This window comes from Aotus nancymaae, unplaced genomic scaffold, assembly GCF_030222135.1.
Source record: "Aotus nancymaae isolate 86718 unplaced genomic scaffold, 86718_ANA_hifiasm-v0.15.2.pri h1tg000033l, whole genome shotgun sequence".
In the NCBI taxonomy this organism is placed as follows: Eukaryota; Metazoa; Chordata; class Mammalia; order Primates; family Aotidae; genus Aotus; species Aotus nancymaae.
In genome coordinates, this window is record NW_026988447.1 from 16,632,894 (window position 1) to 16,659,000 (window position 26,107).

Here is a 26,107-nt window from a genome sequence, read left to right on the forward strand (position 1 = left end):
GAACTATCACTTCACCTTTTAGGATGACTACTTAAAAAAAGAAAACATAACAACAAGTGTTGGTGAGAATGTGAAGAAATTGGTACATTTATGCACTGTTGATAGAAATGAAAAATGGTGCAGCTGCTATGGACAACAATATAGAGGTTCCATAAAAATTACAAATAGAACTTCCATGTGATCCAGTAATCTCACTTATGGGATATATACAAAATAATCGAAAAGAGGATCACGGAGACATATTTGCACACAAAAAATAATTGCCCACTCATGGAGATATTTGCCTACCCATGTTCATAGTAATATCATTCTCAATAACGAAGAGAAAGGAGTAACCCAGATGTCCATTAGTAGATGAATGGATAAAGAAAATATGACAGACACACATATACACACACAGGACCATTATTCAACCTTAAAAAAACAAATCCTGTCATCAGCTAAAACATAGATGAGCTATGAAGACACTCTGCTAAGTGAAATGCTTTGGTCACAAAAAGACATATACTGTATGACTCCGTTTATATAAGGTATCTAAAAGAGTCACCAACTCATAGAAACAGAAAGAAAAATTGTAATTGTCAGGGGACTGGTGGGGAGCAGGAAATGGGGAGTTGTTAAATGGCTATAGTTTCAGTTTTGCAAGATGGAAGAGTTCTAGAGATTTGTTTTTTAACAATATATAGTTAACGTTCCTCAATTATACACCTAAAAATGCTTAAGATGGTAAGTTGTATGTTATATGTTTTTGACCGCAATTAAAAAAAAAAGAATATAAGGAAAAAAAGATAAAATGTGATCTTTTGGTCACTTTTACATTTTTAAGGTAAGGTTTTAATATCAAGTTGTCTTGATTTCCGTTACATACATCTTTAAAATAAAATTCAGCCAATTTTAGAAATAAACAAGGAGGGATCCTCTTATATGATACTTTTAAGATTGTCAGTGGTCTGTCTCCTTAGAGTTTGACACCTGTGTTGATTTGTACTTAGATTCTCTTTTTGTGGCATACTATTTAACTGTTTTCTTTTTAATTCTTAGGGTACATTTAAATTCAAAGCAGAAAGCGACCTTTTCCTTGCTGAGCATCACAAACTTTTATTGTATGATGGCAAACTCTCTAATGCCATTGCATTCACGTACAATCCACGGGCTACAGATGCCCAGCTTTGCCTTGAGTCATCCCCTAAGGACAACTCTTCAATTTTTGTTCATTCACCACATGCACTTATGCTCCAGGTACTAACTGTGATCTTTTAAGAACATTCTTAATGGTAATTTTTGATGTGTTATTGAGATGTATTTGGTAGCTTCTGTTAAACACATGGAATGTCACATTTTACTGTTTCTCCATTTACTGTTGTGCCTTATTTTTAATTGTTTTGAAAAAGAAATCATTGAACTCTTTACTGTGTTTTTAATCTTAAAAGGATGTGAAGGCAGTTTTAACACATTCCATTCAAAGTGCTATGCATTCAATTGGAGGCGTACAAGTACTATTTCCACTTTTTGCACAGTTGGATTACAGGCAATATTTGTCTGATGAGGTTGATTTGACTATCTGGTGAGTGCCTTTATTTGTTTCTTTAATTTGCTATGAGGGTTACTTTCATTACTGTTGAACTATACAATATTTTGTTGTTTAGGTTCATTGTAGATTCAAAATAATTTAAAGAAACTTGTGAACTATAAACTATTACAAGTCCATGTTAATTATGTCAGTATTAATTTAAGTTCTTGTTTATCGGTAGGAAATATGGAAGCTGTAAGGAACACAGTAAAGTGGTTTTAGATAACGTTACAAATGGCAATAATAGGTTACTCAAAATAAATACATTTTTTGGTCTAAATTAAAAATTTTTTTTAATACCCATAACTAAGAATGCAGTAAGTTTTTAATTTTTGAAATATTTTAAATTATTTGGTAATGATTTATCAAACTTAGCTTTTCATATTTTAATTATTATTGATTGCATTTATGTAATTGGAAGCGAAAATTTTTAATAGTGTTGTCTGAGGTGAATTAGCCTCTTTTTTTTTTTTAATGTAATCAGTTTTCACTTTAAGACCTCAAATTATGAAACTACTAAAAGAAAAAGATTGAGGAAACTCTCCAGGGCATTGGACTGGGCAAAGGTTTCTTGAGTGATACCCCACAAGCACAGGCAAGCAAACCAAAAATTGACACATGCATGAGATCACATCAAGTTAAAAAGCTTCTGTACAGCAAAGGAAACAATCAGCAAATTGAAAAGATAACCAACAGAATGGGAGAAAATATTTGCAAACTATCCACCTAACAAGGGATTAATAACCAGAATATATAAGGAGCTCACACAACTGTGTAGGAAAAAAGTCTATTATAATAATCTGATTTAAAAATAAGCAAGAGGTACGAATAGACAGTTCTCAAAAGAGGATATAGGAATGGCAAACAGGCACAATTAGATTGTACATTGAGCACATTTTGTCTCTTGTGTTGTAGTTCTGAGTCTAAAAAAGACAATGGCATATAAATTCTAGGGTAAGTCATAAAATGTGGGCAAGGATGTCTAAATTTCTCATGTCTATATATTCTAGTGAAACTATATATAGTGAAATTATTGTTTCATTTGTGGTGAAATTATTGTTTTGTTACTTGAGAAATTTAAATGACTTTTACATTCTCTCATTTTGAAACTCTCCCTTTGATTTTTGCTTTTGTGCATAGCTTGATGTCTACCACCAATGTGTATAGTTAATGATGGAATAGTTTTGTCCTAATTATTTTTAGGCAACTTTTTTTTTTTAAAGAAAAAGTTATCAGATCTAGTATTTGTCAACTTATATTTTAAAATATTAAAATTAAATTAACCTTAACATATTAATACTTTATAGAATTGTTTTGTGCCCTGTTCTAGCAGGGCTTACAGTTTTCCTCCTTCCCTTTCTTCCTTTCTTTGTCCCTTTCCTTCCTCCCCTTCTTTTTCTCTTCCCCCTTCCCCCTTCTTTCCCCCTTCTCTTTTCTTCCCCTTCCTTTCCCCCTTCCTTCCCTTTCCCATTCCTTTCCTTTCCCCTTCCCTTCACCCTTCTCTTCCCTTCTCCCTTCCCTTCTTTCCCTTCTCCCTCCCCTTCCCTCTCTCTTGCCTGCCTGCCTCCCTCTCTCCCTCCCTTCCCTCCCTCCCCTTTTCCCCTCCCTTCCCTCCCTCCCCTTTTCCCCTGCCTTCCCTCCCTCCCCTTTTCCCCTCCCTTTCCCCTTTCCCTGCTTCCCCTCCCCCGTTCCTTCCTCCTTCCCCCTTTATTGGAATTGCTGACAGTGAAAGCACTGATGTGGAGGAGATGGGCTGCTGCTCAGTCTTTCTCTCTCTTTTTTTGGCGGGGGAGGGTGGGACTTCTGTCCGAGAAGGCAGTAACAACTGACCTTACTCCTTTCCCTTCTGGGGATCTTTAAAAATTGTGGGTAGTAGAGCATGGTTGTAGCCCCTATTCAGTTTTAAAAGTGTTCAAGACTGACTGGAGAATTACAATTTTGTTGTTGGGATAATGAACAAACTTTTTAGTGTTCAAGGACCTCAAGTTTGTCTTCAAGTTAACTTTCTCATCTTTCTCTTCATGTGCCCTCTGCTCTATTCTTACTAGGCCAGTCTGGAGCCCTAACACATTTTGAGGATTTACACCTTACTCTGTTTGCTGTACTGTCTTTTCCCACCTTTTGACCCCTGACTCTTCAAGGTTAAATATACTTGCTTATCTAAGTTATATCTATTCTTTAAGGCCTTACTATATTTTTATTAAGTATTTGTTATTGCTTGTTTTTGGAGGTTGCTTATTTTTCTCTGTATCATGCATATTTGTCATTGTTTCTAAGTAATTCACCTATTAATATGTTTGGGATAAACTATCTGAAATAAATATTTGAGTAACTCCTAATCCTACATTAAAAATCTAGTTCTGATGTAATGTTGGAAGCAGTTTTAGTAGAATGTCAATTTCTTTGAAATAGAGAACTTTTTATTAAGGTGAATGGAAGGGTTACCTCTATCTAACCTAATTTTTAAAAATAAAATATGTTTTTTAATCATTGCCTTTTTAAAAATTCTAGTTCAACCTTGCTGGCTTTTATCATGGAGTTACTGAAGAACTCAATCGCTATGCAGGAGCAGATGCTTGCCTGTAAGGGCTTCTTGGTAATAGGATATAGCCTTGAAAAGGTAAAGTATGAAATATTTTGTGTATTTGATTCTTAATTTACAGGCCATACATTTGTTCTCTAACTGGCTAAGGAATTCTGTCTGCAAGAATATTTCCTTGGTTGCAGAAAATTACCTAAAGTAAAATAACATTTTGTTGTTGCCACCATTCTTCTATTAAACAAATATAATAGTGAGCTTCGTGGCATCTTTAACTTTGAGCATCATTTGTGGGCCAACTTTTTTCCTGGTAGGAATAGCCTGTAATTCGCTTACTTTGATGTGAATTTGTAGTAATATTTGAACTACTTTTTTTGCAGTCTTCCAAATCTCATGTCAGCAGAGCAGTACTTGAACTTTGCCTTGCATTTTCAAAATATCTGAGTAATCTGCAAAATGGGATGCCCCTGCTCAAGCAATTGTGTGATCACATTCTTCTTAATCCTGCCATATGGATTCATACCCCAGCCAAGGTAATATATAGCTATATATTGATATTGTTTTACTATCTTTGCTGTTTTTGTGCTTGAGAAGAGTGAAAATTAAGAGGATTTTCTTTTTTTTTGTCACATGTACTATTATGCAAGATTTCAGTGGATTGCTTTTTTTTGACTAAGCATCCTTTTTTGCTCTTCAGGAAAAATTGCAAATCTGTGTGTGTGTATATATATGAATATATACAAAAAATATATAAATACAAAGAATATATATACATTCTTTGTAAACAATGTCATTATTTTAAAATATACAGGTATAATTTTATTTTCTGAAATTAAATGAAATAAAGTTTTGAGACTTTATTTACTAAATATAAATCAGTTAGATAGTTTTAATGTAATTATTAATGTTTCCTAGTAACTGTAGCTTTGTTCTATTGTAAATATGCATATATATTTTTTCTTTTTGTTCTATTTCTTAAGAACTCACCCTGCTTCTGCTCTCTCTCTTTTTTACTTCACACTTTTGCCTTCCAACGTGATGAACTACTGAATTTTATTCTTAAAGGTACCACTGAAATGTCACTTTTTCCTTGAAGACATGATATACTGGTCTCATGTAATCATTTTCGTTTCACATTAATTCAAATTATCAAAACATTTGTACAATTTTTTTTTTCAGTTTTGTAAAAACAAACCAATTAGTTCTATGTGAATGTAAATGAATTTGTGGTAAGGTGTGTGAACAACATATTTAATAAATCTTAATGTTGTAATAAATTGTCCTAAAAATTTAGTAGTGGCACTATTAAGCATGACTTGAAACAGAACATTTTATTAAATTGAACAGTTGTATCCATCTTACGTACAATTTTTGTTAGAAGTTGTATTATTTCAATCCCACTGTTTTCCTCTCTCCCCTTCTGCCTTTTGGTCCACTTGCAGTGTATATCATTGATTAAGTTGGAATAACTCTTACTTATTCTAGTTGTCAGAAAAGTCTGCAGACTTTTTTTTTTTTTTTTGCTTTTCTAGAGTCTTAATATCTTATTTTCAGCTGGTCTTTTCAAATGTTAAAGAGAAAAACAGCTGCTGACTCTGATTGCCATTTGGAAATAATCAAAGGAGGCAGCTGGAGGTTGTAGCTTTTTATCTCCAGGTTGAATTTGACCTCATTTTCTTCCATGACCCTCAGTCTTATTTCTTCTTGAGGATTGTTTCAAGTTACTTTTAAAACCTTTAACTAGACACTTTTTTGTCTTACTAATCAGCATATTTGTAAGGCTTTGTGTCTCTTTTGATGTGGTCAGAAAGCCTCTTATTAGATGCTTAGTTGGAGGGGAATTAAACTCATCTTATGATTTTCTTAGTTTCCTAGTATTATTATACCCTATTTCTTCTACTTTTTAATAACTTTTCTTAATTTCCTTTTTAGAATTTGCAATGAGTCGATAATATTAACATTTTCTCCTGTTTTAGCCATCTGCTTTATGTATCTACGAGGGGTTTTGTCTGCTTTTATTTTATTATAAAGACAGTAATAAAAAAGGGCAGATCCAAATTTTGTTTAACTTGAAGGTTAAATGTTTATCACGTGGGAAACTTTTTAAGAAGAAGAGTACAATATAATGCATACAAAATTGGGTTTAGGGTCTTGGAAGAAACATTTATAGATCAGTGGTCATAAAGTTTAAGCTTTATCAGCTTCACGGTCAATCCACCTCTGGTTAAAAGTTGAAGGTCTGGTTGTGTGGATGTGAAAAGCTTTGCTTTTTTAGAAAAAGGAGCTACCAGCAATTTATAATTTCCATTTATCTTAGATCTGCTCAGAGACCATCTTTTTAATGACCTAGCAGGAGAGATGAATTTTCTTGTCTACCATGGTCCTTCGTTTATTCAGCAAATATTTGTTGAGTGACTACTTTATGGTGGACACTGTGGATATGGTGATGAACAAGATAGACTTGACTCTTGCCCTCATAGAATTTAGATCTAGTGGGAAAGACAGATGTCAACACACAATTTGTATGACTATTAGAGTATATAATGAGTGAATGAGGAAAGGCTTATTCATAATTAGCATATGAATAATCTTGAGGTCTTTCATTCATTCCTATATGTTGCTATTAAATTCTGTTTACTTATTTGTTTGACATAGGGTCTCACTGTGTCACCAAGGCTAGAGTGCAGTGGTGTGATCTCAGCTTACTGCAAAACTCCACCTCCCTGGCTCCTCCTGAGTAGTTGGGACTGTAGGTGTGTACCACCACACCCAGCTAATTTTTGTATTTTTTGTAGAGATGATGTTCTGCCATGTTGCCCAGGCTGGTCTTGAACTCCTGGGCTCAAGTGATCCACCTGCCTCACTCTGCCCCACAGAGTGCTGCAATCACAGGTGTGAGCCATCAAGCCCGGCCTCTGTTCATTTTTCTTTTACCACAGTATCATTCTCAATAGACTGACTTTCTCTAGTTTTCCATTTCTTTGTGTAAGTAATCACTATTCTACCAGAATCACAACATGTTCTTTTATTTTGTTTGAGACAGAGTCTTGTTCTGTCATCCAGGGTAGAGTGCAGTGGCATGGCCATGGCTCAGTACAATCTTGAACTCCTGGGCTCAATCAGTCCTCCTGCCTCAGCCTCCTGAGTAGCTGATACTGCAAATGTGCACCACCATTCTCAGCTAACTTTTTACATTTTTTGTAGAGACTGGGGTCTTACTTTTTTGTCTAGGCTGGTCTTGAACTTATAGCCTCAAGCCATCCTCCTTTCTCAGTCCCACTAAGTGTTGAGATTATAGGGTTTAGCCACCATGCCCAACCCCAATATATTCTTAACATGTGACTCTTATCATTTCTTAGCCCCAGAAGTTTTAATGGTTTTCCATTGCTCTCAGTAGTCCTTTATCTAGCATTAAGCCTTCATGTAAATTCTTATTTCTAGATTTTCTAGCTTAAAAATGGAAATATCCTCTGGATAGGGAGGTACCAAAAGGTATCCCTAGAGTGGTGGTTCTCAGTCTTGACTGCTGATAGAATCAGTTGGGGTATCTTTTTAAAAACAAACAAAAATAGAATCTTACCACTTCCACTGCAGATTCTGATTTTATTAGTCTGGTGTTACCGGTGAAGGGTGTCCAGGTTCGTGGCATCTTGAACAAAGAATTGGACAAAATGCACAAAGCAAGGAAAGAATGAAGCAGCAAAAGCAGAAATTTATTTCAAATGAAAGTACACTCCACAGTGTGGGAGCAGACCTGACCATAGAGGCTCAAGACCCCTGTTACAGAATTTTCTGGGGTTTAAATACCCTCTAGAGGTTTCCATTGGTTGCTTGGTGTTTGCCCTATGTAAATGAAGAGGGTGAAGTAAAGTTACAAAGGCATTTACTTGATGTATGCCCTGTGTAAATGGAGCGGATGTTTCCTGTCATAGCTGAAGCATTCCATTTGATTTAGTTCTAGGAAGTCCTTAGGTTCCCTGCCTCCAGATCCTATTCTCCTGCCTCACTGGGATGGGAGTCAGGCATCAGTATTAAAAAAAAATGTTTTCCAGTTATTTTAATGTGCAGTCAAGATTGAGAACTGTTGTTCTAACTCTAGGGCAATCTATTTCAACCATCATTTTTCTTGCTTGAAATTTCCTCTTGTATTCTGTCTATTCTACTACTCATCTTCAAAGCCTACCTTAATACCTACTTTATTAGTGAAGCTTTTCTTCACTATTTCAGTTTATCCTATGATAATTTATCTGTCCTTTGAATTAGTATTTCCTGGCTCTATGTCAATTACACATTGCTTCATGACTTTTTTCATGTTTTGGTAGGCATATTTATTATCTTTGATTTGTTTTGCTTAACTCTAAGTGTTTTTTTTTTATCTTTTCCACTGTATTTCAGCTACTTAGGGGCACTATATGTGCCATTGTATTTCCATGATACAGTGTTTTGCATATAGTTAGATTTAAATATTTGCTAAGGGACTGAAATAACATGGTTAAGAATTTGAGCCATGTCATATTGCCTCAATGACAAGTAGATTGGGCCTGTCAATTTGAACAGCAGTAGCTACATCAAAATAACATTTTGCAGCAAATCAGTAGATCACAGTGTGTGTGTGTGTGTGTGTGTGTGTGTGTGTGTGTATGGTTTTGTGAATTACAATCATCTTTCAAGCCCCACTTTTAAGTGATTCAGAACCTGCCACTTTTTACCATGTAGGATTTATTCATTGACACACTAATTCATTTAGCCTTAATTGTTTATTTGTAGGGCACCTGGAAGATAGGTAGCTAGTTTTCGCTCTCTAGAGAAATCCCCTAGATGACACTGAGGTATCTTGCAGGGTTGAAAAGGAAAATGCCCTCATTGTCCAGGAAGGTGACATAAATGTTCAATTATAAATGATCAGTAGTTTCGTCTATGGTCAAGGGAAGAATGTATATCCTATGCTTAAAGTTGTTCAGCTTATAAAATGTACCCACTGCAATAAAATGAAAAATTCTTGATTTCAACATGAGAGTAGAACAAAAGCTGTCATTATTTTTGCTGCTGTAAGTAATGAAGTATAGTTGATGAGTTTGAGACCCATGATTTTACTGAAAAAAAAAATTTTTTTTTTTTCGAGGCAGGGTCTCATTCTGTCGTCCAGGCTGACGTGCAGTGGTGCTATCTTGGCTTACTGCAATTTCTGCTTCCTGGGTTCCTGCCTTAGCCTCCTGAGTACCTGGGACTACAGGCATGCATCACCATGCCTGGCTAATTTTTGTGTTTTTTGGTAGAGACAAAGTTTCACGATGTTGGCCAGCCTGGTTTTAAACTCCTGACTTCAAGTGATCTGCCTGCCTCAGCCTCCTAATGTGCTGAAATTACAGGCATGAACCACTGTGGTGGGCCAGTTTTTTGTTAAGAAGAAATGTGCAGTCATGGGGTAGCACATGTATTATTTCTTTCTCTTACATATGAAGAGCTGATATTTTGAAGTTAATGTAAACATATATAACTTCTTTTTTTTTTTCTTTTTTTTCTTTTTTTTTCTTTTTTATTTATTTTTTTATTTTTTTATTGCATTTTAGGTTTTGGGGTACATGTGAAAAACATGCAAGGTTGTTGCATAGGTGCATACGTGGCAGTGTGATTTGCTGCCTCCCTCCCCCTCACCCATATCTGGCATTTCTCCCTATGCTATCCCTCCCCAACTCCCCACCTCCCCGCTGTCCCCCCCACTCCCCCACAACAGACCCCCGTGTATAGTGCTCCCCTCCCTGTGTCCATGTGTTCTCCTTGTTCAACACCCGCCTATGAGTGAGAACATGTGGTGTTTGATTTTGTGTTCTTGTGTCAGTTTGCTGAGAATGATGGTTTCCAGGTTCATCCATGTCCCTACAAAGGACGCGAACTCCTCGTTTTTAATGGCTGCATAATATTCCATGGTGTATATGTGCCACATTTTTCCTGTCCAGTCTATCATCGATGGGCATTTGGGTTGGTTCCAGGTCTTTGCTATTGTAAACTGTGCTGCTATGAACATTCGTGTGCATGTGTCCTTATAGTAGAACGATTTATAATCCTTTGGATATATGCCCAGTAATGGAATTGCTGGGTCAAATGGAATTTCTATTTCCAGGTCCTTGAGGAATTGCCACACTGTTTTCCACAATGGTTGAACTAATTTACACTCCCACCAACAGTGTAAAAGTGTTCCTATTTCCCCACATCCTCTCCAGCATCTGTTGTCTCCAGATTTTTTAATGATTGCCATTCTAACTGGTGTGAGATGGTATCTCAATGTAGTTTTGATTTGCATTTCTCTAATGGCCAGTGATGATGAGCATTTTTTCATATGCTTTTTGGCCTCATGTATGTCTTCTTTTGTAAAGTATCTGTTCATATCCTTCGCCCACTTTTAAATGGGCTTGTTTGTTTTTTTCTTGTAAATCTTTTTTAGCTCGTTGTAAATTCTGGATATCAGCCCTTTGTCAGATGGGTAGGCTGCAAAAATTTTTTCCCATTCTGTTGGTTGCCGATTCACTCTAGTGACTGTTTCTTTTGCTTTGCAGAAGCTGTGGAGTTTGATTAGGTCCCATTTGTCTATTTTGGCTTTTGTTGCCAATGCTTTTGGTGTTTTGGTCATGAAGTCCTTGCCTACGCCTATGTCCTGAATGGTTTTGCCTAGGTTTCCTTCTAGTGATTTTATGGTGTTAGGTCTTATGTTTAAGTCTTTAATCCATCTGGAGTCAATTTTAGTGTAAGGTGTCAGGAAGGGGTCGAGTTTCTGCTTTCTGCATATGGCTAGCCAGTTTTCCCAACACCACTTATTGAACAGGGAATCCTTTCCCCATTGCTTGTTTTTATCAGGTTTGTCAAAGATCGGGTGGTTGTAGATATGTTGTGTTGCCTCCGACGCCTCTGTTCTGTTCCATTGGTCTATATCTCTGTTTTGGTACCAGTACCATGCTGTTTTGATTACTGTAGCCTTGTAGTAGAGTTTGATGTCTGGTAGTGTGATGCCTCCTGCTTTGTTCTTTTTGCTTAGAATTGACTTGGCTATGCGGGCTCTCTTCTGGTTCCATATGAAGTTTAAGGTGGTTTTTTTCCAGTTCTGTGAAGAAGGTCATTGGTATCAGTTGGGGATAGCATTGAATCTGTATATTACTTTGGGCAGTATGGCCATTTTCACGATATTAATTCTTCCTAACCATGAACATGGAATGTTTCTCCATCTGTTTGTGTCCTCTCTTATTTCGTTGAGTAGTGGTTTGTAGTTCTCCTTGAAGAGGTCCTTTACATTCCTTGTTAGTTGTATTCCTAGGTATTTTATTCTCTTTGTAGCAATTGTGAATGGCAGTTCGTTCTTGATTTGGCTCTCTTTAAGTCTGTTATTGGTGTATAGGAATGCTTGTGATTTTTGCACATTGATTTTGTATCCTGAGACTTTGCTGAAGTTGCTTATCAGTTTCAGGAGATTTTGGGCTGAGATGATGGGGTCTTCTAGATATACAATCATGTCGTCTGCAAATAGAGACAATTTGACTTCCTCCTTTCCTAATTGAATACCCTTTATTTCTTTTTCTTGCCTGATTGCTCTGACTAGAACTTCCAGTACTATATTGAATAGGAGTGGTGAGAGAGGGCATCCTTGTCTAGTGCCAGATTTCAAAGGGAATGCTTCCAGTTTTTGCCCGTTCAGTATGATATTGGCTGTCGGTTGTCATAAATAGCTTTTATTATTTTGAGATACGTTCCATCGATACCTAGTTTATTGAGGGTTTTTAGCATAAAGGGCTGTTGAATTTTGTCGAAGGCCTTCTCTGCATCGATTGAGATAATCATGTGGTTTTTGTCTTTGGTTCTGTTTATGTGGTGAATTACATTTATAGACTTGCGTATATTGAACCAGCCTTGCATCCCCGGGATGAATCCTACTTGATCATGGTGGATAAGCTTTTTGATGTGTTGTTGTAATCGGCTTGCCAGTATTTTATTGAAGATTTTTGCATCTATGTTCATCATGGATATTGGCCTGTAGTTTTCTTTTCTTGTTGAGTCTCTGCCAGGTTTTGGTATTAGGATAATGTTGGTCTCATAAAATGATTTGGGAAGGATTCCCTCTTTTTGGATTATTTGGAATAGTTTCAGTAGGAATGGTATCAGTTCCTCTTTGTATGTCTGGTAGAATTCTGCTGTGAACCCATCTGGACCTGGGCTTTTTTTGGGTGGTAGGCTCTTAATTGCTGCCTCGACTTCAGCCCTTGTTATTGGTCTATTCAGGGTTTCGACTTCTTCCTGGTTTAGGCTTGGGAGGAGGCAGCTGTCCAGGAATTTATCCATTTCCTCCAGGTTTTCTAGTTTATGTGCATAGAGTTGTTTGTAATAATCTCTGATGGTGGTTTGAATTTCTGTGGCATCTGTGGTGATATCCCCTTTGTCATTTTTTATTGCATCTATTTGGTTATTCTCTCTTTTCTTTTTTATTAGTCTGGCTAGTGGTCTGTCTATTTTGTTGATCTTTTCAAAAAACCAGCTCCTGGATTTATTGATTTTTTGTAGGGTTTTTCGTGTCTCTATCTCCTTCAATTCTGCTTTGATCTTAGTTATTTCTTGTCTTCTGCTGGGTTTTGAGTTTTTTTTATCTTGCTCCTCTAGCTCTTTCAATTTTGACGATAGGGTGTCAATTTTAGATCTCTCCTTTCTTCTCATGTGGGCACTTATTGCTATATATTTTCCTCTAGAGACTGCTTTAAATGTGTCCCAGAGATTCTGGTATGTGGTGTCTTCATTCTCGTTGGTTTCGAAGAACGTCTTTATTTCTGCCTTCATTTCATTGTTTATCCAGTCAACATTCAGGAGAAAGTTGTTCATTTTCCATGAGGCTGTATGGTTCTGGTTTGGTTTCTGAATTCTGAGTTCTAACTTGATTGCACTGTGGTCTGAGAGACTGTTTGTTATGGTTTCCGTTCTTTTGCATTTGCTGAGGAGTGATTTACTTCCAATTATGTGGTCAATTTTAGAGTAGGTGTGATGTGGTGCTGAGAAGAATGTATATTCTGTGGATTTGGGGTGGAGAGTTCTGTAAATGTCTATTAGGTTTGCTTGTTCCAGGTCTGAGTTCAAGTCCTGGATATCCTTGTTAATTTTCTGTCTCGTTGATCTGTCTAATATTGACAATGGTGTGTTGAAGTCTCCCACTATTATTGTGTGGGAGTCTAAGTCTCTTTGTAAGTCTTTAAGAACTTGCCTTATGTATCTGGGTGCTCCTGTATTAGGTGCATATATATTTAGGATCGTTAGCGCTTCTTGCTGCATTGATCCTTTTACCATTATGTAATGTCCTTCTTTGTCTCTTTTGATCTTTGTTGCTTTAAAGTCTATTTTATCAGAGATGAGAATTGCAACTCCTGCTTTTTTTTGCTCTCCATTTGCTTGGTAAATCTTCCTCCATCCCTTTATTTTGAGCCTTTGTGTATCCTTGCATGCGAGATGGGTTTCCTGGACACAGCATACTGATGGATTTTGGCTTTTTATCCAATTTGCCAGTCTGTGTCTTTTGATTGGGGCATTTAGTCTGTTTACATTTAGGGTTAATATTGTTATGTGTGAATTCGATCCTGTCATTTTGGTGCTAGGTGGCTGTTTTGCCCTTTGGTTGATGCAGATTCTTCATTGTGTTGATGCTCTTTACCTTTTCGTGTGTTTTTGGAGTGGCTGGTACTGGTTGTTCTTTTCTATGTGTAGTGCCTCCTTCAGGAGCTCTTGTAGAGCTGGTCTGGTGGTGATGAACTCTCTGAGTTCTTGCTTGTTCACAAAGGATTTTATTTTTCCTTCACTTATGAAGCTTAGTTTGGCTGGATACGAAATTCTGGGTTGAAAGTTCTTTTCCTTAAGGATGTTGAATATCGGCCCCCACTCTCTTCTGGCCTGTAGGGTTTCTGCTGAGAGATCTGCAGTGAGTCTGATGGGCTTCCCTTTGTGGGTAACCCGACCTTTCTCTCTGGCTGCCCTTAGTATTTTCTCCTTCATTTCAACCCTGGTGAATCTGATCATTATGTGTCTTGGGGTTGCTCTTCTAGAGGAATATCTTTGTGGTGGTCTCTGTATTTCCTGGACTTGCATCTTGGCCTGCCTTGTTAGGTTGGGGAAGTTTTCCTGGATAATATCCTGAAGAGTATTTTCCAGCTTGGATTCATTCTCTTCGTCACATTCAGGTACACCTATCAAACGTAGATTAGGTCTTTTCACATAGTCCCATATTTCTTGTTGACTTTGTTCATTCCTTTTTACCCTGTTTTCTCTAATCTTGCCTTCTCGTTTTATTTCATTGAGTTGATCTTCGACCTCTGATATCCTTTCTTCTGCTTGGTCAATTCGGCTGTTGAAACTTGTGCATGCTTCACAAAGTTCTCGTGTTGTGTTTTTCAGCTCCATCGATTCGCTCATATTCCTCTCTAAGTTGTCCATTCTTGTTAGCATTTCGTCAATTCTTTTTTCAAGGTTCTTAGTTTCTTTGCATTGGGTTAGAACATGTTCTTTTAGCTCACGGAAGTTTCTTATTATCCACTTTCTGAAAGCTGATTCTGTCATTTCATCACACTCATTCTCCATCCAGTCTTGTTCCCTTTCTGGTGAGGAGTTGTGATCCCTTGTAGGAGGAGAAGTGTTCTGGTTTTGGGTGTTTTCATCCTTTTTGCGCTGGTTTCTTCCCATCTTTGTGGATTTATCCACCTGTTGACTTTGTAGTTGTTGTCTTTCTGATTTTGGTAATTTTAAGTCTGCTGTGGCAGAACTCATAAACCCCCTGCTCTTCCCCCCAGGTGTTCTGTCCCAGGGAGTTACGGTTTCATGATGTTCCCCTGTGCGGTTGCTGTTTTCCCTGCCCACAAGGTGGCAGCCTAGTCACACTCAGGCTGCAGAGGCTTCGCTAAGCTGCTGTGGGCTCCACCCAGCTTCCGTGTGAACTTCTGGGTGTAGTTAGAACTGCTTCCGCTATGTTGGCCCGCCCCTGTAGTGACGGAGTCTCTGTAGTGGCGGGTTGCCTTGGTAGATTGCCCTGGGAACAGCAGGGTGCCTATGGAGAATCCCACTCCTCCATAGATCTGGACCGTCCCGGGTTTAGTTGTGTTTGCAGTGGCGCTTTTTTTGTTTTTTTTTTGCTCGGGAATCTCCTGTCTTCTCTCCCTGTTTCAGGTCTTCTTGCTGGGTAAGAGGGGACACCGTCTCATCTGATCTGCCTCCGGAGCCGCTGCGTTGGCTAAAGCCGCGGCTCTGAGATTTGTGGCGCTGGCCTGGCTCCCCGTTTCAGCTCCCCTTGCTGGCCTATAGGGGACTTAGACTCTCTCACTCTGTACCGTGAGCCGTTGCCTCAGGGTGCCGGCCCAGCGGCTGCGCCGTTCAAACCAGCGGCGCTGGCGACCCGTGTGGCTCTTCTGCGTGTGAATCTCCTGGTCTGTGGGCAGTAAAAATCAGTCTGGAAATACGGCGTCCACTCACCCTCTGTGCTTTCTCTCGGAGCTGCATTCCCGAGTTCCTCCTAAGCGGCCATCTTGGATCGATCCCCCAACTTCTTATATATTTTTTAGACTATGTACTTATCAATGAGATTAGTAGAATCTTTTCCTTATTGAGGTACATGATATACATGTTGAGAGATTATAATGTTATGATGAAAATACTAGATTGGAATGTTTCTTATAATGAGCTACTGTAACTGAATTCTGTTTTTCTAATATTCCTCAAGGTAAACTCTGTATCTTTTTCTATGATTTTCTTTCTTTTGGTTTATTTCTATTTATTTTTTTCCTTTTGAATTACTACTACTTTTTCCTCACTTTTGAGTCATTTCAGCTTCTGATTTTCTGCAAATGTTACATTTGAAAGAAATTCTAGTGTTTTCAAACAACTATGCATAGTTAGTGTAAGTAATAAGTCTGTTATAAAGAAATTACTCATGCTCAAGAATAATTGCTGGTTGCTAAATAGGAATCACAAAATTATTTCCATGGAATAATGCAGCAAAAAATTTATATATTTGATGGTGTTTACTTTATAATGCTGCTATAAAAGAAGAAATTACCTGGCTTGGTTTTATAAGGAGTGTGTGTGCATGTGCTTGTGTGTCAGTGGGTATGTGTTATCTAATATGGATATTATGATCAGGCTCAGCATCTTACTTTTTGGAAGAAGTATGGTGAAAATAAAACAGCCTGAAAGTGTTACTGGAAACAGAAACTATGCTGGTGGGGTTCTCTAAGTTCTTCATTTTATTCCTTAGGTTCAGTTAATGCTCTATACTTATCTGTCCACGGAATTCATTGGTACAGTAAACATATATAATACCATTCGGAGAGTTGGAACAGTGCTTCTCATCATGCACACGCTGAAGTACTACTATTGGGCAGTGAATCCTCAGGATCGAAGTGGTATCACCCCAAAAGGATTAGGTATATCATTTCTGTCTGTATATTACTTTACACAAATGCAAATCAGGATTTAATTTTTCTTTTTGTTTTAACCAGTACTATCATATTATTTGGGCAGTTTCTCTATATTCCATTATGGCAAAATTTATTTTAATCTCATTGATAATGTTAATAGTTTGTCCTACATTGTAGTTTCTAGAGGTTAATAACTTGCTACTTGTATGGAAGAATAATACTTGTGCTGGTATGAGTTGTTTGGGGAACAAATATGACTAGGATGGTTGTTGTAAGTCACTGAAAATGCTAAGAAATTCTTAATTAGTTTTTAGTAATTGATGCTGAGAATTGATTATCACAATGACATTCGCTGAAAATGGTGTTTTGGAAATATGGGGGTTTCTTACAGAAGTAGGAGGTATCTGCTTCTCTTAAAGATATAATTAAAGTACATAACGTTAGTAATTATTTTCTTACATAATGAGGACTAACTAGCTGAAAGGGTAATATTTGTTCATCATGTCCAGAAGTTCATGTTAAGAGGTCAAAATAGAACATTTGACATATAGTGACTGTTTTGCTTGTAATTATTGCAGTCTCCTTGGAATTGGCTTACATCAAAAAGGGAGGTAATCAGCTCGTATAAACTTGCAGTTTCAGATACAACTTGGTGTAGATATTCAGAATATGGCCATAGGACTGAATTTGTCTTGCTGCATTTACCAGTTCTTCTGCGTTGGCTGTTTTTACATATTCTCCCCCTTTCTAGTAGCAAGCAGCCAGTCCACTTTCACATCCATAATAACTTAAATCCAGCGTAAGAGCATCTGCCTATATAAAATATTTCCAGTGAAAGTCTCTTTTAGTCTCTTTTTTGCTCATTGGCTTTGATTGTATCATGTGTCCATTTCTGTGGTTAGAGTTGTTCTGATTGCTTAGAAATGGAGGCATCCTGTACCTTGAAAGACATGGTCTGAGAGTGAAGATGACTTCAGTCACTTGGTAAAAATTAAGGACTGTTGCTTGAAATTAAGAAACAGATGCTGAGGAGTCAAGTAACATGCATGCTGATTGTAGTAAGACGCTTTGGTTGTTTGAGATTTACAAAGATTGTCACATTTGCATACTACTTTTTATATCACTTTCAAAATAAGCTTGGTTTAGTCTCAGAGAATCTAGTATCTATAATTTAGCAAGCTATGAACTTTTTAAGCTGGCAAGGTTGTGGCAGATCTAGACCTGGTCAGAATTTTCTGATGACTATTTCATGGTGCTGTAGGTGTATCATGTACTGTACTAGGTGCTAGTTTTGTATTCTTGCCTGCCTTTCATAATTGGTTAGTGACCTTGGGAAAGTCTCATTCTTCAAATGAGAGAGCTGGACAAATTTTGTGATCCTATTCTAACTCTAGCCTATTTGTTTTTTTGGTCTAGGAATCATATGGAACAACTTTTAAACAATTTTCTTCCAATTTTCATTGATCTGTTCAAGGTCATGATGGTCTTAAGCTTTGGTGGTCTAAGAACTATCTGTAAATAGTGATTATTGGGGGAAAATTATAAAATATATGAGGCAAACAAGTCACTAACTTCGGATCTTAGAACAATGAGTATTTGGTTTCAAAAGCTTTCTACTTGGAAATTAAATGTTTGAGACATGAAAATTAATTTAATGTGAGCCATGTGTGACCAAGGACTTTTCTAAGCAGAGAAGGAGGTGTCAGAGGCAGTCAGCATAATGTTTCCCTTCTTCATGAATGATACCGTGTGGTGAGGGATTCTTTTTCAGATTTTTGTATTAGCCTATATAATGATAACAGCAGAAGAAATGTTGTCATACTGAATTCACATATAATAATAATGTTGAAAATTTAGATTTTCCTTTGTTTTTTTCTTTTAAACATTTGTTACCTTACTAACACTCTCAGAGTCTGAAAATAAGTGTATTATTAGTGAATACAAATTTTATTTGTTACCTCATTTTTATGTTTTGGACATTCTTTCACCTATTCAAAGTACAAACTTCTTCATTGTAGTTTCAACATAACCTGTTTTATATGTTTGAAATATTGTGTATACAATGCATGTAAGATTGAACACTTGTCTTTCTGGAGGCATAAAAGAGAGGTCATTCTTTAGGGGACTGACCTTTATGTTTCTTACAAACAAATGGAAAAACTCTTGGGAATAAGAATTTTATATTTTGACAGCTTTGAGTGTATATTTTTCATATACTAAATATGTATTTGTATATTTTTTTTAAAAGATGGACCACGACCTAATCAAAAAGAAATACTTTCTCTACGAGCATTCTTGTTGATGTTCATTAAGCAATTAGTGATGAAGGTGAGTTCACATTGCTTATCCCATAGCATACTGTGTATTGTAGCTTATAATTGCAGATGAAATACAATCTTGGTTTATTTATCCTTTGCTTGGTTACTGTGATTACACATAGGAAAATACTTTGAAAGATGTTTCCATGTTTGTTTTGGTTCTTTTTTGGAGCCTATATGGATATAAATTGCTGCAGAATTGGGGATTGGTAGTTGTATTTTATGTTATATAAAGTTCTTTAGTAGCTCAGGTGTGTTGATTCATTCAGCAAATATTTACCGTGTTTCTGTTAGTATTTGACACTATTCTTTGCATTGGCAATACAGTAGTCAACAAAACTCCTAAAGGAGGTTTCATTTTTATCAGGCTCTTTGTAACTGACGTTCAGATTTTAAGAAGTAGTATTTCTGTATACATTTACCAGGTAGGTGTATGAGTCTTTTGAAGTGGTCACATTTTGTCCTTTTCCATTTTATTACAGGTAAAGTAAAATTAATACTCTAAAGAAGGCATTTTAGTTTTATAAGATAGGAATATATAAATGTACTTGTTACCAATATTTTTTTCAGTATTTTCCTATATGATTTTATAATGCTTTATTAGTTGTCACATAAGATTATGGCAAGTGAACGTAGCTTTTAGTATACCTTTCAGATTCAGATACCTTATTTCCATTTATTAAAAAAAAAGTATCCTTTGAATTGTCTCTGTTTTGTTGCTTGTTCCTGGTGTGTACTGTTTTTTGTTTTCCAATTTGTTTCTTCTTCTTCTTTTTTTTTGATTGCAGATTTTTTATTGAGATACTGATAGAGTAGGTTGAAATTTTTCATACTGAATTCATGTTTAAAAGTGCAGGTTTTTTTTTTCCCCCCGGTGAGATTACTATTCAATTTTTAGGTACTTGACACTTTAACTTGATAATTTCAGAAACTGTTCATTTTATTCTCCACATGTAATTTTCAGTCAAAAAGGTGTCTTCTGTATTTAGAGGAGTGGTAGGTGTGGATATTACTTTTTAATTTATCATTATTATTTCTGCTAACTTCAGGATTCTGTAGCTTTAGTAAGTAGGTTATCATATTATATAAGGTGTTGAAAGCAGGAAGCTGATGTTAAATCTCTTTTGACCTCTACGTTGTCTGGAATACTGATGTCTTTAGTGCTTCCCCAAATTTTTGTTTTAAATTTAGATTCTCTATTACATTATATTTTTATATTTATACTAGCTGACCAACTTGACAAATCTATGTGTATAATTTCTCTTTAAACATTTTTTCATATGTAAACATAAGATATTATGTATTATGTTTTTGAAGGATTCTGGAGTAAAGGAAGATGAATTACAGGCCATTCTTAATTACCTACTGACTATACATGAGGTAATATTTGAATTTTATCTCTCAAAATTTTATTTTTTGAAGCTACATTAGACTTTTTTAAAAGTAAAAATTAAAAATCTTCAGTAATTATATAACTGTAATAGGGAATAAATGTGTCTAGAAACTAAAGCCTAGCAACCTTTATTTAAATATCTTTGATGGATCTTGAAAATAATCATGAAAGGCTTTAAAAAGTACTAACAGAGTTCACTGAATTAATAGTAAAGTATACCAAAGTATACAGAAACCAGTGTACCAAATGAAAAAACAGATTACAAAAATGATTGAAAATGATTGGGTTTTAAAAATTCTTAACACAATCTTCCCACTGACATTACAGTTCAAATATTAAATTAACCAGCTCATTTATAGTGGGATTTAAAATGTGTTTGAAAGGGAGGTTGAAAATTAAATTGGTAGAAATAACTGTTTTTGTCTTTATTTTTTAGCACCAGGAAAACGTAATACATGTCAGTTGCAATCTAACTAAATAATCTATTTTTAGTTAGGTTTTTACCTATAATTAGTAAAAGTTAGGAATTGTTGAATATATCATAGCATTTTAAATGATAATTTATACTTCTATATTATAATTAATCTCTTGTGAATTAATAAATATATTTTAGTATGGAGTGGTGCCTTTATTTTTGAATTCAGGATAATGTTAATTATCTCTTTGTTAATTCCAGAATAAAAGAATGGCTTAAATTTTGTGATTGAGTAATTTTGACTCCAAATCATTAATGATGATGATATTTTTTTCTTCTTGAATAGGCAATCCTATTTTAGATTTTTCTGACCAAATATAATATTTGAAGAGTTTTCAGGTGAATTTCATAGTGATCTATATATGTGATTTTCTTTTTATTAACCCTTAGGGACTGAATAAAGTACTTTATATGAGGTAAACTGGAAGTCACAGTGATTCTTTATTGTTAGGGAAGTTTCAGGTCCTCCAAATAACACTTCCAAAGATTCAGTGTGCTAGCTTGAGATCATCTGTTTAACTTACTGAAAATTAGGTATACAAGTGGCTTCCATAGCAAAAATTCCAAAGCAGTGAAGGAAAACTAGAATCAGGGCAATCAAGTTAACTAAACTCTGTTAACTGTTTGACTTTTCCTTTTTGGGTCAGTATTATCTAAGTTGGCTCTAATGATATGCATACATAATGGCATATGCAACAAAGGTAGTGAAGGTTTTTTCTGAAGATTTTTTTGGGGTCTAGGACTCATATATGTTTCTGTGCTGGTATTCTGTAACTGTTATCAAATACTACCACATATTAGTAGTATGTTGATGAAGTAAATATTTATTGGTTATCTTTATAGTGATGACAGATAATACTATATATGAAAACTATCCAATTATCATTTCTCACAAAGTGTTCTTTTAGAACTAGTTTCTTGAGAGGCACAGTGAATAAAATATTCCAGATCAAATAAGTTTAAGAAATGATACATAATATCTTGCCCCTACCACCACCACCAGATTTGCAACATTCAGTTAGCATTTTAGAAGCTCTAATATATTTTTCTGTAATAAAGAATAACCCCTCCCCATAATTTCTTGATATTTAAGCCTTCCTTAAATAAATTCCTGTTGGATATACTGTTTCTATAGATTATGTTTTACAAAATCTTGATTCAATATAACATGAAAAGGTATTTTTTTCTTTAAGTAATTGTTTTGAGGCCAGGTGTGGTGGCTGAACCTGTAATCCCTCCTTTGGGAGGCCGAGGTGGGCAAATCACTTAAGGCAAAGAGTTTGAGACTAGCCTGGGTAACATGGTGAAACCTTGTCTTTACCAAAAATACAAAAATGTGGTGGCACACACCTGTAGTCCCAGCTACTAGGGAGGCTGAGGCATGAGAATTGCTTGAACCTGGGAGGCAGAGGTTACAGTGAGCTGAGATCACACCATTGCACTCCAGCCTGAGTGAGACAGAGATACTCTGTTTTTCCCCCAAAAAGAAATTGTTTAGCTATTTTGTGTATATTTTGAGTTATGGAGGTGAATGTGTGCAATTAAAGAACACAATTTATTAAAAATAGATATGTATCACAGATATGTCTACTTATATTTCTAATGTTGAAATTTCTATTTCAGAAGTATTCAGCATTCAACTAAATTGTTTTTTCCTCATTTAAAAAAAAATTTTTCTAAAATGATTATAGGATGACAATCTAATGGATGTCCTACAGTTGCTTGTTGCATTAATGTCGGAACACCCTAACTCTATGATTCCTGCTTTTGACCAAAGGAACGGGTTACGGTAAGAGTTAATATATCAAGAGTTTTTTTTTTTTTTGAAAAGGAAGAAAGAAAGAGAGAAAGAATAAAAAAAGAATGAAGAGGAAGATAAAGGAAGAGAAAGAGGGAGAGAGAACAGGAATATTGCTTTATTGCTCAGGCTAGAATGCAGTCTAAAAATGGGAATTGAAAACCTCTTTTATGCCAATAATTGTGCTTAACAATGGAGACAGGAAGGAATAAGGGAAGAAAATAACAAACAAGCAGCCAACTAATATTTCATTTCATTTAAACCTATGAAATGCTATGCAATTATTGAGGAGTGATTTACTTCCAATTATGTAGTCTCTTTTGGAATAAGTGTGATATGGTACTGGTAAGAATGTATGTTTTGTGTATTTGAAGTGGAGAGTTCTATAAATGTTTATTAAGTTTACTTGTTCCGGGTCTGAGTTCAAGTCCTGGATATCCTTGTTAATTTTCTATCTCGTTGATCAGTCTAATATTGACAATGTGATGTTACAGTCTCCCACTATTATTGTGTGGGAGGCTAAGTCTCTTTATAAGTCATTAAAAACTTGTCTTATGTATCTGGGTGCTCCTGTATTGGGTGCGTGTATATATAGGATTGTTAGCTCTTCTTGTTGCATTGATCCTTTTACCATTATGTAATATCCTTCCTTGCCTCTTTTGATCCTTGTTGCTTTAAGGTCTATTTTATCAGAGGTGAGAATTGCAACTCCTGCTTTTTATTTATTTATTTATGTTTGCTCTCCATTTGGTTGGTAAATCTTCCTCTGTCCCTTTGAGTCTTTGTGTATCGTTGCATGTGAGATGGGTCTGGATACAGCGTACCGATGGGTTTTGGCTTTTTATCCAGTTAATAATATATATGAGTTTAATACTGCCATTTGATGCTAGCTGGATATATTTTTGGAAAGGCTGATGCTCGTTGTTCGTTTATATGTGTAGTGCTTCTTTCAGAAGCTTCTGCAGAGCAGGCCTGGTGATGGTAAAATCTCTAAGTACTTGCTTGTTTGCAAAATATTTTATTTTTCCTTCGCTTTTGAAGCTCAGTTTGGCTGGATATGAAATTCTGGGTTGAAAGTTCTTTTCTTTAAGGATGTTGAATATTTGCCCCCACTCTTTTCTGGCTTGTAGGGTTTCTGCTGAGAGATCTGCTGTAAGTCTGATAGGCTTCCCTTTGTGGGTAACCTGACCTTTCTCTCTAGCTGCTCTTAATATTTTCTCCTTCATTTCAACCCTAGTGAATCTGACGATTATGTGCCTTGGGGTTGGTCTTCTTGAGGAATATCTTTGTAGTGTTCTCTGTATTACCTGGAGTTGAATATTGACCTGTCTTACTAGGTTGGGAAAGTTTTCCTGAATAATCTCCTGAAGAGTATTTTCCAACTTGGATTCATTCTCTTCGTCACATTCAGGTACACCTATCAAACATAGATTAGGTCTTTTCACATAGTCCCATATTTCTTGGAGACTTTGCTCATTCTTTTTTATCCTTTTTTCTCTAATCTTGACTTCTCGTTTTATTTCATTAAGTTGGTCTTCGAACTCTGATATCCTTTTTTCTGCTTGATCAATTTGACTGTTAAAACTTGTGCATTCTTTGTGAAGTTCTTGTGTTGTGTTTTTCAGCTCCATTAATTCACCTATATTCCTCTCCAAATTGTCTATTCTCATAAGCATTTCATCAAACCTTTTTTCAGAGTTCTTAGTTTTTTTGCATTGGGTTAGAACAAGTTCTTTTAATTCACAGAAGTTTCTTATCATCCACCTTCTGAAGCCTACTTCTGTTAATCGAACGCACTCGTTCTCCATCAGGGCTTGTTCTGTTGCTGATGAGGAACTGTGATCACCTGTAGAGGGAGAGGCATTCTGATTTTGGGTATTCTCAGCCTTTTTACGCTGATTTCTTCCCATCATTGTAAATTTATCCGCCTGTCATCTTTGTGATATCCGACTTTCAAATTAGGTTTCTGAGTGGACGTCAAACTTGTTGATTCCCAGCGCCGAAATCTGAGCAATCCACTATGCCGGCCAAAACAGCGGTGTTAAGATTGATGGTGCTTTTCTGCCCAGGAATCTCCGGACTCTGCCCCAAGAACTGCCGAATTGAGGCGCCAGCAAAACTGCCGCGCCGGCCGCAAGAGTCGCGCTAGCGACCTGTGGGGCTCCTCCGCTGGGAATCTCCTGGTCCGTGAGCAACAAAAATTCATCTGAAAGTGTGGCATCCTCTCATTTTCTGCACTTTCACTGGGAGCTACTATCCTCATCAAGAGTTTTTAATCTATTTCATATAAGGGATTAGTTTGAAAATATTTGAAAACTTCTTAAATATGAAAACTATTATTTAAACTTACATATGAAATGAGTTTGTAGCATGAAATAAGATTTAAGACCCATTTATAATCATGCATGTTTTCAATGAATATTTATAGAGGCAGTATTACTATTTGTTACTATTTAATTTGTGAGGATGGATAAATGATTTTAGTATTTTGTATGGTGAATACTATTATATAGCTACTATATTGTTGACTTCTTTAGCAGAATTATCTTTAGATCCTAGAATAGTATTAAATAGTGTTCAATTGTAATCTAAGATAAGCTCTCTATCCTCCCTTTAAAATGTCACTTCTTCCTCCTCCCACTTCTGACTCAGCATTGTATGAGTTTGCTTAGGCTGCCATAATCAAATACCATAGATTGGATGGCTTACACATCAAAAATTTGTTTCTCACAGTTCTGGAGATGGGAAATCCAAGTTCACGATGCCAGTGGGGTTGGTATTTGGTGAAGACTCTCCTCTTGGGTTGCCTACATCTTCTTCCTTGCTATGTTCTCATATAGCAGAGAGAGAAAGAGAGCATGAGTGAGCTTTCTGGTGTCTCTTCCTACAATGACATTACTCCTATTGGATTAGAGACCCTCTCTTATGATCGCATTTATCCTTAATTACTTCCTTAGAGGCTCCATCTCCAAATACTAATGATAGGGCTTTAACATATGAATTTTGGGTGTATGCAAACATTTGGTCCATAACAATCATCAACAACAAAAACAGAGTACCTTTGTTTTACATATAAAAAAGTTTAAAATCTTTTGTTTACTGAAAAAGTGTCTGGGCAACAAAAGTTTAGCAACTAGTTTGCTGAATGATGAGCTACAGAAACTAATTTAATTATTGAGTTATAATAAATTCACACAGGGATTTTTGTTTTCTGTTTGTTTTTAAGACAGATCTCACTCTGTCACCCAGACTGGAGTGCAGTGGTACAATCACAGATCACTGCAGCCTTGACCTCCTGGGCTCAAGGGATCCTCTTTCCTCAGTCTCCTGAGTAGCTGGGACTGTGGCGTGTGCCACCATGCCCAGCTTATTTTTAAAATTTTTTGTAGAGATGAGGTTTCACTATGTTGCCCAGGCTGGTCTCAAACTCCTAGGTTCAAATGTACATCAATCTTCTATTACAGATCCATTATTTGGTGTCTTTCAGTGCTCATTCTCTATAATATAAAAAGTGACTTTATTCATTATACTTAAGGGGTTTATTTCAGAATTCTTCAGGGAAACAACCAAAAGAGTGTGTGTGTGTGTG

General features: G+C 36.1%; 1 protein-coding gene across 3 annotated transcripts in view; it reads left to right on the forward strand.

Moving 5' to 3' along the window:
* The window catches only part of LRBA (LPS responsive beige-like anchor protein), a 742,045-nt gene that overhangs the window by 96,818 nt on the left and 619,120 nt on the right, over positions 1–26,107 (forward strand). For all 3 annotated transcript variants that reach the window (XM_064383828.1, XM_064383829.1, XM_064383830.1), the window contains exons 10-17: positions 1,042–1,239; positions 1,431–1,564; positions 4,082–4,190; positions 4,490–4,642; positions 16,372–16,540; positions 18,783–18,862; positions 20,170–20,232; positions 22,412–22,509. In XM_064383828.1, the coding sequence (XP_064239898.1) occupies positions 1,042–1,239; positions 1,431–1,564; positions 4,082–4,190; positions 4,490–4,642; positions 16,372–16,540; positions 18,783–18,862; positions 20,170–20,232; positions 22,412–22,509 (1,004 nt within the window). The remainder of the gene's footprint in view (positions 1–1,041; positions 1,240–1,430; positions 1,565–4,081; positions 4,191–4,489; positions 4,643–16,371; positions 16,541–18,782; positions 18,863–20,169; positions 20,233–22,411; positions 22,510–26,107) is intronic.